The sequence below is a fragment of the Hyposmocoma kahamanoa genome, unplaced genomic scaffold (genome assembly GCF_003589595.1).
Source record: "Hyposmocoma kahamanoa isolate Upper Pololo Valley unplaced genomic scaffold, ASM358959v1 62, whole genome shotgun sequence".
Classification (NCBI taxonomy): Eukaryota; Metazoa; Arthropoda; class Insecta; order Lepidoptera; family Cosmopterigidae; genus Hyposmocoma; species Hyposmocoma kahamanoa.
The window spans coordinates 24494210-24513269 of record NW_020653850.1 but is presented as its reverse complement, the minus strand read 5'-3'; the positions used below and the strand labels follow the sequence as shown (position 1 = coordinate 24513269).

The 19060-nt window shown below is 35.9% G+C and overlaps 1 protein-coding gene across 1 annotated transcript in view; it reads left to right on the top strand.

Annotated features, from left to right (window-relative positions):
* The window catches only part of LOC113229401, an 89600-nt gene extending 71358 nt beyond the window's left edge, over nucleotides 1-18242 (top strand). The window contains exons 4-5 of the mRNA XM_026462972.1: nucleotides 14495-14616; nucleotides 16241-18242. Coding sequence (XP_026318757.1) covers nucleotides 14495-14616; nucleotides 16241-17392 — 1274 coding nt within the window. The 3' untranslated portion in view covers nucleotides 17393-18242. The remainder of the gene's footprint in view (nucleotides 1-14494; nucleotides 14617-16240) is intronic.
* The last annotated feature ends 818 nt before the right edge of the window (nucleotides 18243-19060 follow it).

The following is a 19060-nucleotide window of genomic DNA, read 5'->3' as shown; positions in this document are numbered from 1 at the left end:
GGTCCGGTCAGAGTAATAAATTTATCAACTTAGCCGACTCTCTTTTTCATTATTCATAATAACCAGTCCGTGTTAATAATGCCTGCTTAATCAAATTGCCCGTAACGTGTATATCTAGTTATTTTTCTTTGATAATATTTTACAATCATGACTATGACCTCTTTTGATGCCGTTTGAAGAACTGGCGGACTTATAGACGGTGTCACAAATCTACTGTTTCTTCTTTTGTTTGGCCGATTATGTCACTTGTTGATGACATAACAAAGAAAGCTTATTCACCTAGATTTCATATTTCAATTGAAAGTCAAGTAAAATATTGTCTACTTCCAACAGTTATTGGTTTAATTTCGTAATTAAATAACATTTATTAAATTGACGTAGTTAGACGAATCTCATCAATGCCCATTCAAGACAACATAACTTAGATTACCTTGCTTTTGTCAGTTGCAACCCAAATTCTGAAGGCACTACCTTCAGCCTATCACCTTGTTTATCTAACAATAGACTCATTACTACTGAAAGAGATGACTTTACTTGATAGGAAAGGTATTTGATTGGGTATTGTTAACCTGTTGGTTGCGTTGAACTTGAAATGTCGTAAGTTATGTCATGAGGTGTTATTAAACCATTACGTGAGGTGTGTTATGTTTGATGTTTTGATAGTTCAAATCGTTGTACACTTGTGTTTGTAGCAGGGTTCACAGTGCTAAATTACACCTTGATGTTATAATTATTAATACAAAGATCGAGCACTTAGAAACTCGATCGATCGATCCGACGTCTTCCAGCAAACCGTGCCAGACGCTATGCTAACTAAGTCATGGAACGAACCAGCGGACCTCGCGAATTTTTCTATGTGATTTGTTGTCTTATCTTTATATTTGGTTTTTCAACGACTTTTTACCCGACTTTATCCGCTCACGCGATACATGCAGCCGTAGACGCATACCCACCTAGAGGTGCCGGTGATGATTTTATACCGATTTATCGGATATCGAAGTTATAATAGGTAAAAGAACTAATATTAATTGCTATTTCGGTAACTACTCTAGCAAACCATAAAGTTTTAAATGCCTGGGTCTGTCATTTAAAAAAAATAAACAACTTCAAAAATACGTCACGACAATCGTGTGTGTTTGGGCTGGTGATTTCGGTGTTTATTTATTGAAAACATACCGTAAGTAGCGTTTTTTAAGTTTACCCTGGATATAAATCTTTATAAACTATACTTTAAGGAGTAATTTCATGGTAAACATTAGAAGCACTCAAACGGAATATTATCATATTTATCCAAGTACACCAAAAATTTCATTAGTGCTTTTTAAGTGCAGGATTTGCGGTGTATTACTACATTTTATTTGAGATATTTTTTATATTTATATATTATTTTGTTGGTAGTACGGAGGGTATTTATTAGCAATGCAGAATAATAATTTTTATTAATAAAAACTTGTACTGAAACTTTTCTAATTTGCGAAACCAAATAGCCGCCATTTTGCGGTAGGAGGAGCCCATCGCGTGAGCGGATACATACCTTGATGTTTATAAAATGAATTCTGTTATCAAGAACCTGCCGCTAGCAATGCGCAATGTTTGTTTGTATTTGTATCCATACGTATCAAATGCCAAATTAAAAAAGAAAGTTACAAACTATAAGATCGTTTTCCCAAACCATGAATAACATGGATAATTATCGAATGCATGTCCGATAATCATCGTTATAATTATGGAAGAAAATAAATATCTTAACAATATATAGTTGAAGTGTAGGAATATTTATTCACCTACTATATTATACAAACATTAGGTTTGTTGCTTGTTTAAATATGTATTAAATAATTGTCGAAATATTTGCCGTGTTTACATACCTTTTACATTGAATTACATTGAATTACTCAGCACATGGACAGAGGTGGCCAGGTCGACACTGTGTACACCGACTATTCAAAATGTTTTGATCGCATCGATCATGACATTTTAATATCTAAACTAAATAATATCGGTGTGCACGGGGATTTGCTGAGGTGGCTTGAGTCTTATATACGGAATCGATCGCAGGCTGTTAGGATTGGCGCTTTCAAATCGAATATGGAATCCGTCCCATCGGGCGTACCGCAGGGGTCTCATTTAGGTCCTTTACTTTTCAACATATACTTGTACGACATTGAGACATGTTTTAAGTATTCAAATGTTTTAATGTATGCCGACGACAATAAAATCTTTATGCCAATTGGTTGTGCAGCTGATTGCGAAAGGCTTCAGGCGGACCTCGACAGATTAACGGACTATTGTAGACTGAATCGTCTTGATCTGAATGTCAAAAAATGCCAAGTTATCACGTTCACCCGGAAGCGTATTTTTCTGTCTCACAAATACCATCTCAATGATACCTGTATTCCTAGAGTCGAATTCGTCCGCGATCTGGGTGTAATACTAGATTATAAGCTTTTGTATACATCGCATTTCGACTTCATTGCTCAGAAATCTTACAGAATGCTAGGATTTCTTCATAGAAGTGCTAAATCTTTTCGAAGAATTGAATCTTTAAAAAAGCTGTATTTTGCTTATGTCAGGAGCGTGATGGAGTACGCAGCCCCTATATGGTCTCCGTCTTATGTGACTCATATAGCCCAGTTAGAGTCCGTGCAGCGTTGTTTCACACGTAGATTGCACTACCGCCTCAAAAGGGAAGATGGTTACTTCGACAGACTTAACTTCTATCAGCTAGATTCTCTCGAAGTTAGACGTCTGTTGTCTGACATGAAGTTTCTATATGACGTGGTTAACTCCGTATTGGATTGTCCTGAATTAACGGCTTGCATTGGTCTGTGTGCCTGTCCAAAACGCACGAGGCATATGCACTCCTTGTGTACGACCTTAGCCCGTTCGAATTACGCAAAACGCTCTGTTTTGCAAAGAATAGTGCGCACTTATGAGGATAGATTTAGAGACGTGGACATCTTCCATTTAAACCGCACTCAATTTCTAAACATATTGAAGGATCACCCCCAGTTTAGAAGACAATAATTATCAAACAAACAGAGCACAGACACACACACACACACACACAAACACACACAACACTAAAACATACTTACACTTACACCTTTATAATTTATATAATAATAATGTTATATTTGTATGTAATAATTTAATAATATGTAGATTACCATTAATTTAAGAACTTAATGTAAATTTTCAACATGTTTGTTTTTCGATTAGGCTATAGATTAACGCTAGATAAAGTAACGCTATAATTAAAATGTAATATGACAAACTTTGTTATTGGCTATATACGTATATTATTATGATTGTAAACGAAAAATGTAAAGTTTGCAAATAAACAAATAAATAAATAAATGAATTAAAATGTATTATATATGCATATACAAATCTAGATTATATATATTACTATGTATTATTTAACGCTTCTTTGCATTAAGTGCGAAGAGCGGAATGTAATAAACGATATGGTATAATATGAGCATTACGTTCTTTCGTTTTGTGGCATACATGTTGCACTCAATAATAAAGTGACGAATTTTAAAAAGTAACAATTTTGAAATAAATAAGAAATAACTTTATTACTTTAGGTGCTAAATTGCAATGGGGTTCAGGAATAACTAAATTATAGAAAACGGCTTAGCTCTGCCATGTAAACTATTACAAAAATTGGGAAACTTTCAGACGTAGAAGCTGCTAGATTAGAGAGAGACAGCGTAGAGACGCCACTCATCATCTCAGACAGACCTCTGGCGTTATCGTTTAGTTAAATAAAGATTACATAAAATGCGTATGTGTGCGTGTTTTTGGGGTTTTTTTGTGTTTGCGTGCATGGGTATGTGCGTACGTGCGTTTATATCAATATTTTATATTACAAGATAGATGAAGATGTGTACCGGGCCTAAAACTGGATTTGTGTGTAGCAAATGACAAAAACTTAATGACTAAATAGCAGCAGAAATGTATGAAACCTTTAACATAGTTCAATTTAGTCATCGAGCAAATTACATAATGCATTCACTTAACAATCAAAGCGTATACATAATTTCAATAAGAAAGAAGATATCCATAATATTAGCCTTAGAGCTAAGTCCATACTCATGGTACCACAATTTCGTTTAACCAAGGTAAACTACTCTTTTATGGGGAATTGTATACGTTTTTACAATAAGATTCCGGAGCATATATTAAGTTTGTTAAAAATATTTTGATCGAAAAATCATATTACAAAATTCAAGACTACGTGTTAGATAAAGATGTATGGAACGACGACACGGCTCCAGAATCCACACAAATTTGATTCAAAGTGTATTCCATAGCATTTAAGTTTATTTGAAAAGAGCAATCCCTAGAGTTTCTTGCTCGTTCTTCTCAGGGAGGTCAGCGTAGTGAACGAGCAGTAGCTTAAATGTGACGTTTTCAAGTGTAAATTTATTTTACCTATGGAATAAATTATCTTTGACTTTGACTTTAATGCCAGAATTCAATTAGGTAGTAATCTCAGTAGGTCGTGAGCATAGATAAGTGTTTTGATAACTAATAGGAGACGGCAATTACCGCTGCTTCCTGAGTCATCGAAAACGCGTCGATTTGGTGTAATTTGTAATAGTTATTAGTGTAATAGTTTGTATTGAAGGTGGTTCCGGTGTAACGTAATTTTTTTGACAAAGAACTATACGATAGTTACGACAGCTCTTTTGTATCAAAATACTGTATGATTCAGTTACTAAGGGAAAATAAATTTATTCGCTTTTTAATAGAAATGACTTATTTTGCAAAGTAATAATGTTTAATATCTACTGTACTAAAGTAAGGAAGTTCTGCCGCCGTTGGATGAAAACTTAAAAAACAATTATTATATATACTGCCGCGATTATTAAAAAAAAGGCTGATCTGTCACTGTTTTTATTATTTCTTAGGTGGAAAGATAAGAAGTTACAGCAAGAGAAAAGTAATTTTTTTTTTAATTTAATCTCTTTAAGATTATTTTCTCGAAATTAAGTTTTTGTTACAAGTGCCCAACTAACAACGAACGGCGTCAGATTTATTCTATTTATGTTATTAACCCCAAAAATGACAAAAACCGAAAAACTATTTTTGCAGCTTTTTTCAAAATCGGTTTGACACGTTAAACCCTGCCAAATCTTAGGGATCAGTTTAGTTTACCCAACTAAAGTCAGTTGGGTAAACTAAACTGATCCTTATGATTAAATCCCTAAGATTAAGAGAGAAGATACTTGCTAGCATTTTTTACACAGGCATCACAGGGACGCATTTATAAAAATGGGATTTTTAATGTAATTATTATTGCGATCCAGTTTTATAGATGTTGGTAAAATTACAGGTACTTGCGACTTATCAACTTAAGTCCTTAGAGTGACGGGTGCAGTGGCAGTGCCCCTCAGATCTTAGCCTTTTAAAGATGTTTTAGAGCTCCGAGTCGCACTGCAACTGTCATGGATAGGTGTGTCGCTTACCGCCCGGCGCACGACTTATTTGTCCCATCAAGAGTCTATATGTGATATCATAAAAAAAATTAAACATTTTTTTCAAGAAAAATAGTGATAGACAATAATATCTTCATAATATTAATAAGAGTGGACAAACACATAGGCAACCACAAATTACACCCAAACTCACGCGAGGAATGAATATAGGCCATACTAATTTTTCTCCAGCCCGGGAATCGAACCCGGGACCTCTGCATAGCAGACCAGCATGGTAACAGCTCGGCCATGCCAGGCATTATTAAACTGCCTCCGTGGCCGAACGGTTACCATGCCGTGAGTTTGGGTGTAATTTGTGGTTGTCTATATGTGTGTACATGGCACCCGCGACATAGCGTTTCCTTAGTGCGGCGCTATGTTGAGTGTGTGCGTTATTATTATTATACGTTCCACTGCCGGACACGGCTCTTCTTTAGCCCAATGCGAGTTGGTGACATGACATCCCACGTTGTCGCAATTCCAAGCAACCATTCTTCCCATTTAACTACCATCGTTTCAATTAATTATTATCCTACTAATATTGTTTACCGAGGTAATTGTAGGGATATCAAGCGCAAGGTTCATTGTAAGTAACTCTATAGGATGCGCTTGCGCTGCGGCCGCACCACCGCATTGCTTCTGACCACAATGGATTTATGACGCCTTAGACGACGACGAAATTTGATACCACATCATTATAGTCATAGGTATAAGCTATTATAAAACTAAACATCTGTTTATTACATTGATAGTTAATATATGCCATTTTCGTTTAAATAATCGTGAAAAACAATTTATGAATACCTTTAGCGCTAAATTCGACGTGGTTAAGGAAACAACCAATTATTATATAGATATCAAAATTTGTGAAAAACTAAACAGTTTAGTTTTTTATGTAACCTAAAAAATTGATTTTAAAATTAATAGACGTTATGCTCATTTTGTCAGACGTAGAAGTCTCTAGATTAGTTTATTTTAAGTATTTCCACAGTTTGATGATATTCATAATAATAATATTCAGACAAAAAACAAACAGGATGCTCTAGACAGTCGTCTTCATAGAGCCACAAATTCATTTAAAGCGCCAATATCTACGGTTTTGTAATAAAATTGCTGTTGATATTTAAAGCTTTCCATTTTCTTACAAAACTACAGTGAAAATACTATTCCAAGCTATCGTTGCATAAGGAGGGTTCTTAAAGTCGAGTGCCGTGTTTAGGCCACAAGGGTTTGCCGAGTGGCCTAAGTAATCACGTACCTATGATTTTAAGACCTAATTATGCAATGATTGCATAGAATACTATACTTTTTGTACGAGTAAATAAAATAATGAAACACAACCAATAATATATTATAACCAATATTTTTTTTATAAGGGTTTATGGCCCGGTTGCAAGACCTTTAGGCCAATGAGGCAGAAGAGCTGAGGCAGTAAAGTGTTTCAATAGGGTCTTATTTGACAGTTTAATAAGCAAAAATACCACGTTCTTTTTTTGAAATCAATTAAAGTTCTGTGTAAAGAACTCTAATGAAATTTTTCAGTTCAGCAGCGCGTACCATAGACAATACAATTTTCATTCAGAACTATAAATGTGTTTATGTTTATGAAATTATAATTGACAGATTAAAATGTACGAGTAGACATTTCTTTTATAACATATCGATGGCTTTCTAGAATAGTAGCCTATCTAAAAGCGTCTAATTTATCAGGAAGATAGGTTAAAAAAGCTGAGAAGCGTCTACCGGCCAAAGTTGACCAATCATAGACTTTTCATTACTTAGAATTAGAATAATTTTTATTAAAAAAACATTGGGATCAATGCGGTCATGTGATTATTCTATAATATAAAATTTAGCATTTTCTGGAAAAATCACAGCAATGAATAAAAAAGGGATCTATTCTGGATTGGGTAACTATTCTTGAAAAGCAGCGTTATGAGCTTTACGACTTCTGCGTACTTAGAAGACAAATATCCTGTCTACTTATGATATTTTTAAGGAAATATTTTAAATGATATGTGAAAAATTTCAATTTTCGATTTACAAACAGTAACTCCTAGGCCTTCTACTTATTGTTCTCAAGGGAATCTGCCTTAAGAATGTGTTGTAATATTTAATAAATTTTACTATTTCAAACGTAATTAGCTTACCAATAAATATGTCTCTTAACACACGCTCGTTTATGGTGGCTATTTATGATAGATATCAAAATTCTTCGTGTCTAAAACAAATCACAATCAACACAGACAAACAGACTTTATAATGGCATGCTACTTTGCTCACCTTCGGTACATCTACGGATCATTAACATCATCGGACTCTACTCCAAAATAACTCAATTACCACAATCTAGATCCATTGGTTTACCATAAAGCGGTCATGCAACTCATGCACAGCTAATGAGGTTCAACGATCGTTTCATTGAACCCTGCAATGCTTGCTTACAACTCGAGTACTCCAATAATCGAGTAGCAAACAAGCATTCGCGTTTTGCGTTAAAAGGATAAAGGGCAGAAACAAGGTTGTGACGCTCAGTGAACTTTTATTTAGAATTCAGACTCTATTAGCATGTGAATACAGGAATTTAATAAGAAAAGATATACTATAGCCTCTCACGCGATGCGCTCCTCCTACCGCAAAATGGCGGCTATTTGATTTCGCAAATTAGAAAATCATTCAGTTTAAATACAAGTTTTTATAAATAAAAATTATTATTCTGCATTGCTAAATAAATACCCTCCGTACTACCTACAAAAACATCTCAAATAAAATGCAGTAATACACCGCAAATCCTGCACTTAAAAAGCACTAATGAAATCTTTGGTGTACTTGGATAAATATGATAATATTCCGTTTGAGTGGTTCTAACGTTTACCATGAAATTACTCCTTAAAGTATAGTTTATAAACATTTATATTCAGGGTAAACTTAAAAAACGCTACTTACGGTATGTTTTCAATAAATAAACACCGAAATCACCAGCCCAAACAATAACACACACGATTGTCGTGAGGTATTTTTGAAGTAGTTTATTTTTTTTAAATGACAGACCCAGGCATTAAAAACTTTATGGTTTGCTAGAGTAGTTACCGAAATAGCAATTAATATTAGTTCTTTTACCTGTTATAACTTCGATATCCGATAAATCGGTACAAAATCATCACCGGCACCTCTAGGTGTGGGATGCGTCTACGGCTGCATGTTTCGCGTGAGCGGATAGATACCGTATCTTTCAAAGAGAGGTACATTTTTATAACAACAAAAATATCGTACTCAGTATGTTCCCTAGTGAAAGATTTCGTCCAGGGAAGTACTGCCACTTCACTTGTTTCTGCCGTCAAGCAGTAATATGAGCATTATTGCGTTGCGGTTTTGAAGGGTGCTGGTGGAATTACAGGCACTTAGGACTTGTCAACTTATTCCACAGTCATGTGGCAGTGCCCTCAGAGCTTTGCGGTTTAAAGGAACTAATATGACGGGCGTGTCGTTTAACACCAGACGCGCGAATTGTTCGTCCTTTCATTTGGTATCATCATTGACTTACAAATAAATGGACGACGGGTCTAATACAAAAACCACGAAAAAAATGTCCCAAGTCAACCTATTTAAACGCAGTGACATGTAAAGGAATATGTAAAAGCTAAAACGTTGAATTTAAATTGTAATGTCATCGCAGTACTGTCTAATTTTAATTGCTTCGCTGTCAGTCGAACAAATGAAGACTAAAGCGTGAATGACGCTCTGTATACGATTTTAACGCCCTATAAGTTCGGACACTTTTTAGCGCGGACCCGACGTCCATATAATTGTAAGTCAATGGGTATCATATGGGTATATTTTTTTTTCTACTCCTGTACTTTAATCTGTCAATTATAATTTCATAAACCAAATCGCAAAGGCGCTCTTTTTAGTTCTGAATCAAAATTCTATTGTCTATGGTACTCGCCACTGAACTGAAAAATATTTTATTAAACTTCCGTACACAGAACTATATTGATTATTATAATAATATTGTACACAAAATTATAATGAGTTTAAAAAGAGAACGTCGTGTTTTTGCTAATTAAAATATCAATTAGGATGCTGCTCAAACTCTGTACTGCCTCCTGATTGGTTAAATTAGCCTAAAATTGTTGCAATCGGGTCGTAAATCTTTACAAAAAAATTGTTTAAAATAAATGTGCGGTACTTGGCCACTTCTATTCTATCTCTTTGGCTTTTTGTTCTGTAGCATTTGTTTGGATTTCGTCTAAATATATGAATATAATATAAGAAAATATAAGACTGCATGGTGGAAGGTGATTTGTTAATAAAATATACATTAAATATTAGTTCTTTTTCATTATTTTATTTACTCGAAAAAAAGGTATTGTATGCAATCATTACATAATTAGGTCTCAAAATCTCGTATCTCTTACGGCACTCTAATACGGCACTCGACTTTATGAACCCTCATTATGCAACGATTGCTTAAAATACTATTGTATCAATAATATAAACAAAACACTTTCTCAAAAAAAGGATTTCTTCTTCTTGTGAATTCTCATCTATATTCTCAATCTAAGATGTTTGAAATAAATATTGTATATGATAATGAATTCAAATGTGTATTTACAAAGAGCAACCCCCGGAGTTTCCTGCTTATCTATTCTTCTCAAGGGAATCTGCCTTACGAATGAGCGGTAGAGTTTAAAGAATATGACGATTTCAAGTTACACTTAACTTGCTTAGGAAATAAATATGATTTTGAATTTGTTTAAGTTTGCTTGCAAACAAAAATGTATCCTGGGAATGGAAATTCTTCTTCTTGCCGTAACCGTCTAATCGTTTTCCAATCTCTTAATGAGATAAGCTAATACATAGGCATTGTACAAGTAATTATTGTTTCGTCAACTAAGTACTTAATTATCGGATTTATGGATGGAAGGATTGCTTTAATAGATTTTTTCGGCACGACCCAACCGAATCTAGTTCTCATCCTATGCAATTAATACTCGGATGATGGCATTATTCGTGACTCGGAATTGATCAAACTTTAATAGATTCCATCGCGCTTGTTAAGATATTTAAGATATCCGATGCTAACACGTCATAAACTAATTAATTTTGTATTATGATAAATTTGCAGAATTATGCCTAATGTTTAATATTTATGAGAGCTCGTCTAACACGATTTCTATATTTATGTTATGACTTTTCGTTTGACGTCATAGGTTATTAAAATGCTGCTTTTTGTATGCTTGAGAATGTGTAAAGGATACATTCTTTAGTTTAAAATAGCATTGTGTTGTCTTACTTACTTTTTTATTTTAATTAAGAACGCAACAAAATACTTTTGTGTGTTACGTCTACAAAAAAAAATTGTGTAACTCTGGAATGTGTGACGTATTGGTGCACTGTGAATATTTTGAATTTAGAAACAGCAGATGGGATTTTTGTTTTTTATTTTTATTTTTCTATATTCTTAATTTACTTGCAATTTAAATAGCAAGAATTTCGTTAATATTACAAATGACTCACGTTAGCGTAATTATTAATATTATTTTTTGTTTGTATTCTTCTTTATTGATTTTTTATTCGTTTAGTTTGTTACTTTTAATTTATTTACCGCGATGGTGAACCAAAAATGGTTTCGTTACACAGTTAGCAGCCTTTTTTTTTTGACGGGGGGAAATGTTTATGGATACCCCTGAGCCCAGGGAGACTCGGGAGGTATGTGGGGACTCTCCCTCCACACTGGAAGGCCTACCCCACTAAAACCCCCCCGGGTTTCCCTCGCCGGTTGAGTCGGCGCCGTGGGATCAGTGAACATTCACCACGACGCCGCCCGGCCGCCCTAGCTTGCGCCAGGGCTCCCGCGCCAACGGAGGGACGAGTCGGTTGTCCTCCGACCCGCCCCCCAGACGAGTGAGGCCGTGCAATGCAGGCTCCGGAGTCCCTATCCAGAGCCCGCTGGTCTCACTAGGGGATCAGGCGAGCAGCGAACTGCCTTCGCCTTCTCCCCGTACGTCTGCCGGAGCGGGTGCGCGTCCGCGGCGTCCTCGCGCACCCGCTTCGCGGCCTCCTTTTGCGACATAACCTCTGTGCAAAAGGAGGCCACCGCCTCCCAGGACTCCTCGCTATCGAGCATGGCGGCAACCACGCTCGGCAGCGAGAGGTCCTGCCCTATAGTCCCCGTCAGAGTGCGGCGCTGCTCATCCCACCGGCTACACACCTCTAGACACCGTTAGCAGCCTAAGTTTAAGTTCTTCTTTTTGTACCTGTTTCTTAATATAATATTTCCACTGATGATACAAGCGGGAATACAAACGAAGTTTGATTCTGGACATTACTTGTTCCTTTTTTTAAATAAACAAATACTAGACAATATCACATACTGCTCTGATCCCAAAATAAGTAACTAAAGCACCTGAGTTATGGAAATTGGAAACAACACACCGGTACCACAAACACCCAGACTCGAGACAATATAGAAAAGTTTTCTACATTGACCCAGTCGGGGATCGAACCCGGGACCTCAGAAATGGCGAACCTTAAAAAAGCTGGTGTGCAAGCCTCTCGAACACGGAGGTCGTCTATTAATGATGTCTCGGTGATCACAGTGGACATATGCATGTTTTAACAGGTACTGGATTAAATTTTTCTGAGCAGTGGAGGTTTTAATAGTAGGGGTGCACAAATACAAATCTTCTTTATTGCACACAGGGACAAATACACAATACAAAAAAAGACAGTTACTAAGGTGGCCCTATTGCTATATAGCAATCTCTTCCAGGCAACCCTCGGGTTACTGGAAAAACTATAAGATAGTATTGAATTGATGGCGCAACAGAATACGTAATTGATACACATATTGCACATACACAAATGAAAAAAGAATAATAATAAAAATAGTCTAAAACAGATATCCAAAATAATAGTAATAAAAAATAAAAAAAATATATGAAACATAATAATAATAACAACACAAAAGTTTTAAAACTGGTAAGAATAGGAGAGAAAAAAAGAAAAAACACGTACACGAAAGAAACCTCCTCGCTATGACGTATAAATCGTATTCCTAGTACGCTCGCACCCTGGGCAATAATCCTTATTGCAAACCTTGATCAATTCTTTCACCACGATGGCAAATTATCCCATGGATAGTTCAGCATGGCGGCAACTTCTGATGTGATCAACGTGGCTATAGTTCTGGGTCGCGATAATATAGTGTATGCCATCTATGGAAGAATAATAATAAGGCGACGCAATACCCTTTGATTACGGAATTACTCATCTCTCTGTAGATGCAACAAAATGGTAAATTTCCATAAGTGATCTGTAATATCAAGTCTTTGTCCATAATTAAAAGCTATATTAATCATTCATCATCATCAATTTGTTTATGTGTTCCCTAGTGCTGAACTATGTTGAGTGTATGCGTTATTATTATTATTATAATTTATTTATTTATTTATTTAAATTCACCAACGCCTAATACATTCGGTTACAACAATATTTTACACACATTCGATAGGGTGTTACAGTTAAAATGCTTAACCAATTACAGGTGAACATGCCATGATAAGAGTATGAAAGTTAAGACAATTATTATTAATTTACTGTTCTTTTTTTTACTGTACTTATATTACATATGTTTACTATATTAACAAATTAAATTATAAAATAAATAAATATAATATACATTACAAATAATATTCACTTATATACCAAAAACTGCAATATTGACTTCCTGAAGCGAGGCAATGAGACTGCGAAGATATCCATTTCAAGAGGTAGAGCATTGACGAACCTGGCAAATCGAGCAAACGGAGAATTTGAACCGAGGATACTTTTGCGCAATGGGGGGGTGAAAAAGATTTACGTGATACCTTGGTAGACGAGAGGGTATTTTAAACTGTATTTTAGAGAGAAGTTGCGGACTATTAATTTTATTATTAATTAGTTTATATAATACTTTCGGTTCGGTTGTTCTCTAGCCCAACGCGAGTTGGTGATATGGCATCTCACGTTGTCGAAATGCCAAGCAACCATTCTTCCCATTTGACTACCATCGTTTCAATTAATTATTATCCTACTAATATTGTTTATACTAACGAGGTAATTGTAGAGATATCAAGCGCAAGGTTCATTGTAAGTAACTCTATCGGATGCGCTTGCGCTGCGGCCGCACCACCGCATTGCTTCTGACCACAATGGATTTATGACGCCTCCGACGACGACGAAATTTGATACCACATCAGTCATAGGTATCATCATCTATCTAGCTATCATAAAACTAAACAACAGTTTTTTACGTAATCGTAACATTTTTTCAGTTGTGAATTAACAGAAAATATACCTAATTCCGGACACAATTCGAATAACTTTGCGTTTTTGTTCTTATAGAGTTAGAACACAAAAATGTTGTTATAATCGAAGGAAAAGTTTTCCCCGGTTTTCCATATTAAAATTTTCAAAAAGTATTTTATGCATCTGTCATTTAATGTTCCAGTTTTAAAAATGCTTTATTCGTTTTTGGCCAATCATTAATACTGAAAATGAAGGTGGCTCGAATTGTGTCTGAGTGTACTTAAGTACCTTACCTTACCTAAGTATTTTACGTAATTTTTTGGTACCTCTCTGGTTCAGCGATCCAAAGAAGAACTTTTCTAAAAACACTAAAATTTTTACAATAAGATTCTGGAGCGTATATTAAGATTACCATTTCCTAAGTTTAAAACTGACATTAAAAGTATTTTAATTGAAAAAGTCATATTACACAATTGTAGACTACGTGTTATATAAAAATATATGGTAAGACAACGAGAGTTTAGATTCCACACAAACATGATTCAAAATGCATTTAAGTTTATTTGTAAAAAGCTATTCCTAGAGTTACTTGCTGGTTCTTCTCAAGGAAGTCGGCACAGTGAACGAGCAGTAGCTTAAAAAATAACGTTTTCAAGTATTAAAATTTTAGCCTTTACAAACCAAAATAATACAATCTTTTTAATGTATTCCAGGTCAGCGCGACAAGCCGTTCGTGTCCGATGAGGAAATGCGCTTACGCACTCCTCGTCCTGATATTCTCTCGGTGCCGCCCAACAGAAACTTCTTCGACGGGCTCAAGGAGGCTGAATCTAAGGTAGCCGTAATGTAGTTCCATTCATGTTGCAATATACAACACAATAAAAAAAAAACAGCTTTATGCCAAAGATAAATTATAATTCTACGGTGCATTCGTTGTCTTGTAAAATGGTAGTTTGATTATTGTTGAGATTTACTTGCTTGATCACTATTAATGATATATTTGATAGATTGATGATTTGAATAAGTGCACTACGCGACGTAATTTATAGTTCAAGAGTGGACCAATACCCCAAGAGAATTGCTAATCTCCATACTACAGAACGTAACTATAACAAAGGTCAAAATTCCGTTTTAATATCTAGAAGGCGCTGATCAATAACCTGAAAGCTGTTTATATTATGTAAATGGCCGTGGATATCAGTTACTTTTGCTTTAATATGGAATATGCCATGCCCATGAGCTCTCAACCGCACAGGAAAAATGTATTTGGATTCTTGTAAATATAAAGCAAGTAGAAAGCTGTAAACTGTACTTCCAAAAATTTAATATACTTACATTGCCAGGTATGTACATATTGGAAGTGTGCAAATTCATAAAAAATAACCCTAATTTTTATAATAAAGTCGGAGACGTCACCCGACATCACATTTCGCGAAATAAAAAACTTAATACAAGCGATGTCTAAATTGAAGATAAATAGTTCCGGACCTCATTCTATGTCAATAAAAAATTATAACAAACTCCCAGAATCTTTAAAATCAGAATCAAACATAAACAAATTCACAGATGTATTGAAAAATTATTAACTTCTAAAAGTTATTACGTCGTGGACGAGCATCTCCAAGATAAATAATAATGAATGTCTGCCCCTCTCCCTTTCCATGTTGCGGTGCCTGTGTTTGTTAATGTATAAGTACATATATTCATAAGCATATTTTTGTAACGACAACACATGTAAAGCACTTATAAATAACCTCAATACAGAGTAGTAAAAAAATCGACCTCAAAAGTCATTCATCCCCTAGTTTACCACCCTTAGAGGTCGAATATTTTCTTCAAATTTAAATGGGACCACTTCTGAGGTACCCTCTTTCCAACAAAAAAAGAATCATAAAAATCGGTTCACAAATGAAAAAAACATACAGTCGAACTATATGAGAACGAACGAATAAGAACCTCCTCCTTCTTTTGAAGTCGGTTGATAAATGAATAGATATAAGTAGGCAGTCACTTTTGAAGACAATCACAAATTACACTTAAGCTCACGAGTGAAATAAATGTAGGCCGAACAAATATTTCTCCCGGCGCGTGTTTCGAACTTGGGATCTCTGTGTGGCAGTCCGGCATGATAATCGTTTGGCCACGGAGGCAGTTAAGCTGATTTATTTCTTATCACTAGAAATTAGAGTAACTAGTGGATAAATTTGCAGCTTGTCAATGTAAAATAAATTAGTTACAAAAATAGCTATTTGGTACTCGTCGCGACATCTGTAGTACTAGTAGGAACCAAATACCCGACTACGCCATCTTGTATCGTGATTAGCAGTCCTCTTCAGTTTTGGTCCATGATTCCAACAACTACGTTAGATGAACACATACTTTTCTAAGCAACTAAACGCCTAAATTAATTTATAAATATATTACATTCATTCAAAACAGCCTCTACCTTCGTTTTTCAGTTCCCAATTCACCCAGGAAACAGTATAGTTGGCATACCCGACTCTATCTCCAGCGCTAATAACAACGGCCTCGACAGTGACAAGCAGAACTACCGCCCGCCTACCTCCTGGTCTACGGGTAAAGGCCGCCCCAACACCAATCACGATAACGAGCCTCACGAAGACACTCTCACGGGAGCTGCGTCTCAAAGTCCTGGACCGACAATACAGTCTACGCCTAATGATAATCAGTTTGCGCAAACAACTGCTCGTTCCATCCAACATTTCCCAACCAGATCATCACGCGTAACGCCGCCTTCGCAAGAGTTTCTGCCACCTTTTCCTCCAACAACAGAAGCTAATTCAGAGGATGTTGCAATCGATGCCAGAATAAAAAACGACGATCCTGTAATAAATTTCATAAATCGCTTCGACCCGAACTCCCCTGATTCTATCAAAACTTCCATGACGAGGTCTGAAATTTTAAGCATCAATCAGCAATTGCCACCAGGGCAATCCAGTGCAGAAGATGAGAGAACTCCTAGGATACAGAAAAACGTTGGCAACGATTTTAACACACTCCAGGACAACGCTAAGGGCTTTGTTAAAAACTCGAGATTTGATACTGTAAATTTAAAGCCTGCTCCCACTGAAACAACGATTTTTGATTCCAAGTCGAGCGTCAACCAGGTGCCAACACCTGTGAATGAGTTATTGCCACCCAAAAATGAGTTTTCCAAACAACCTCTAGCAGCAACTACTGAAGGTCCTGCCGTTTACTATGAGTGGAAATGGGCAGGGGCAGGGCCTGCCCAAGATTTGGAGCCACCAAAAGCAAGCAACGAGACTTCTTCATCTTCTGGGCAAGAGAAGAGAAACATTTCAGGGCTGAGTCCTTTCAGTAAAGTGACTCGACCACCTCCGGTGGAAATTGATGCTATACCTCCAACAAAGAATACTGAGTACAACATCAGCTCTTACTTCGTTCCGGATTATATCTTTCCTCTTGACAAGCCTCATCCAGGTTACGACGATGAGAATGCCGAGACCTCATTTCAGGTGAAGGTTGCGAGGCCAGGTCGAGCCAGCTACGGCGAGAACCCGGCTTGTCCCCATTGCCATCCCGCTTACCTCAATCCAGGCACATGTGAACCTTGCATAGTTAAGCGGTAACGAATTGTAAGACGCAAAATATACTCAGTGAGTTTTAGTCTGTAAAAAGCCATAGATTTTTAACAAAACACATTCCTTACTCATTTTTCTAAACTTCAATGTTTTTTTTATATTAAATGGGAAACACTAAGTACCTACAAACAAGTATAAAATTGTTGCAACAAAGATTGAACAAACACAAGGAAAAATTCGGCTGCAGCTACAAATGAAAAACACCTAAATATTGCCATTAATAAAGCGACATCTCTTGTAAGCTGCTGGTAGCTGCAAAGGTACCTGGCTGAAGAATAAACTTTCATAGGTTTCTCACGGATAGCGCTATGGCAAAAAGCCGTTAAAACTAAAAACAAAAATCCTGTAACGTGCACAAAGAAGAACTCGTTCTGTAGCTCAGTTGTGAGGGCAATGGCGATAGTTTCGGACGGAGAACGGGAATAGACTCCCAGAGCCATCGTCCAGCAGGATCGAAGTGGAATTTTTTCATGTGTGTGGGGAATATTTACACAAAAAGTAATAAATTGTTGTATCCACTTAAACTTCTGAATGTTAAATCTGAATTGGTACTTATTTAGGATTCGATAATTTTCACCATAATAAATATGTTGTTAATATAATAAGTGTGTACTTCTGTGTTACTTGCCAATATTGTAACGAACTGCTGTTAGTCCAAATAAGCCAATGTTATTGTAAGTATAGTTTATCCATTAGAAATTAGTAAACGTTAAATGAATAGAAGAGAACAGTACAACGCCTAGCCTCGATCTAGGGGAATATTTATATTTTTTTGTATGCGTTTTTTATACTGATGTGCCTATAACGTAGCTAAGCTAAATAAAGAAAACTACAACTATAGATAAATTCGTGTTTTTTTTACATAACAATAAATTTATCTCAATAATTTTCAAATGGGGATTCCAAAAATACTGAGGTATTAAAAAAACATTAGATAAATATGATATAAATTTTACTGGTTTTTTTTTTGTATGTGTGTTACGGGATTGTTCAGACATTTGTGAACCGATTTCGATGATTCTTTTTTATAAGAAATGAGGTAACTCTGTGATCCCATTCAAATTTGAAGAAAATATTCCACCTCTATTCGTCATAGATTTCAAGCTGTCTTTGGGTCAGAAAAAAAATACGATTAGGTATATACATCACGGTCAGAGTGACGAAAGCATAAACCCAGTTTCCCAAGTCCTCGCGCTTGCATTTGAGAAGCCAGTATTCAATCGTAATGGTATCCAAATCGTGATATGTAAATATTGCGGTTTAAGAGCACCCAGTATACTTAGTAAAAATTGCTTCAATATGAATTTCAGGTACACGCGAGTCGCTTGCTAATATGACTATTGTATGACAAGGGCCACATGTATTGTAATGTAACATTGCGACTAATTTCGAGAACCCAAGTAAACTAAATGTACCACTGAAACGTACAGCATAATTTATTTAGGTCTCTAGCGAACGTGTGAAATATTTATTAGGTTAAATTGCACAGCGCCCCTAACGGTTACAAGAAGAACTAATTTGCGTTGCATACATCCAGTTGTATTAAGAGGGAGCATGCCAAAAAAGTTTTGACGTTGGCTCCGCCCAAATTTGTGAAACAAATATATGCCTGAAGTTCGCGTGACATGCAACAGGAGATGTTGAATTTTGCACATT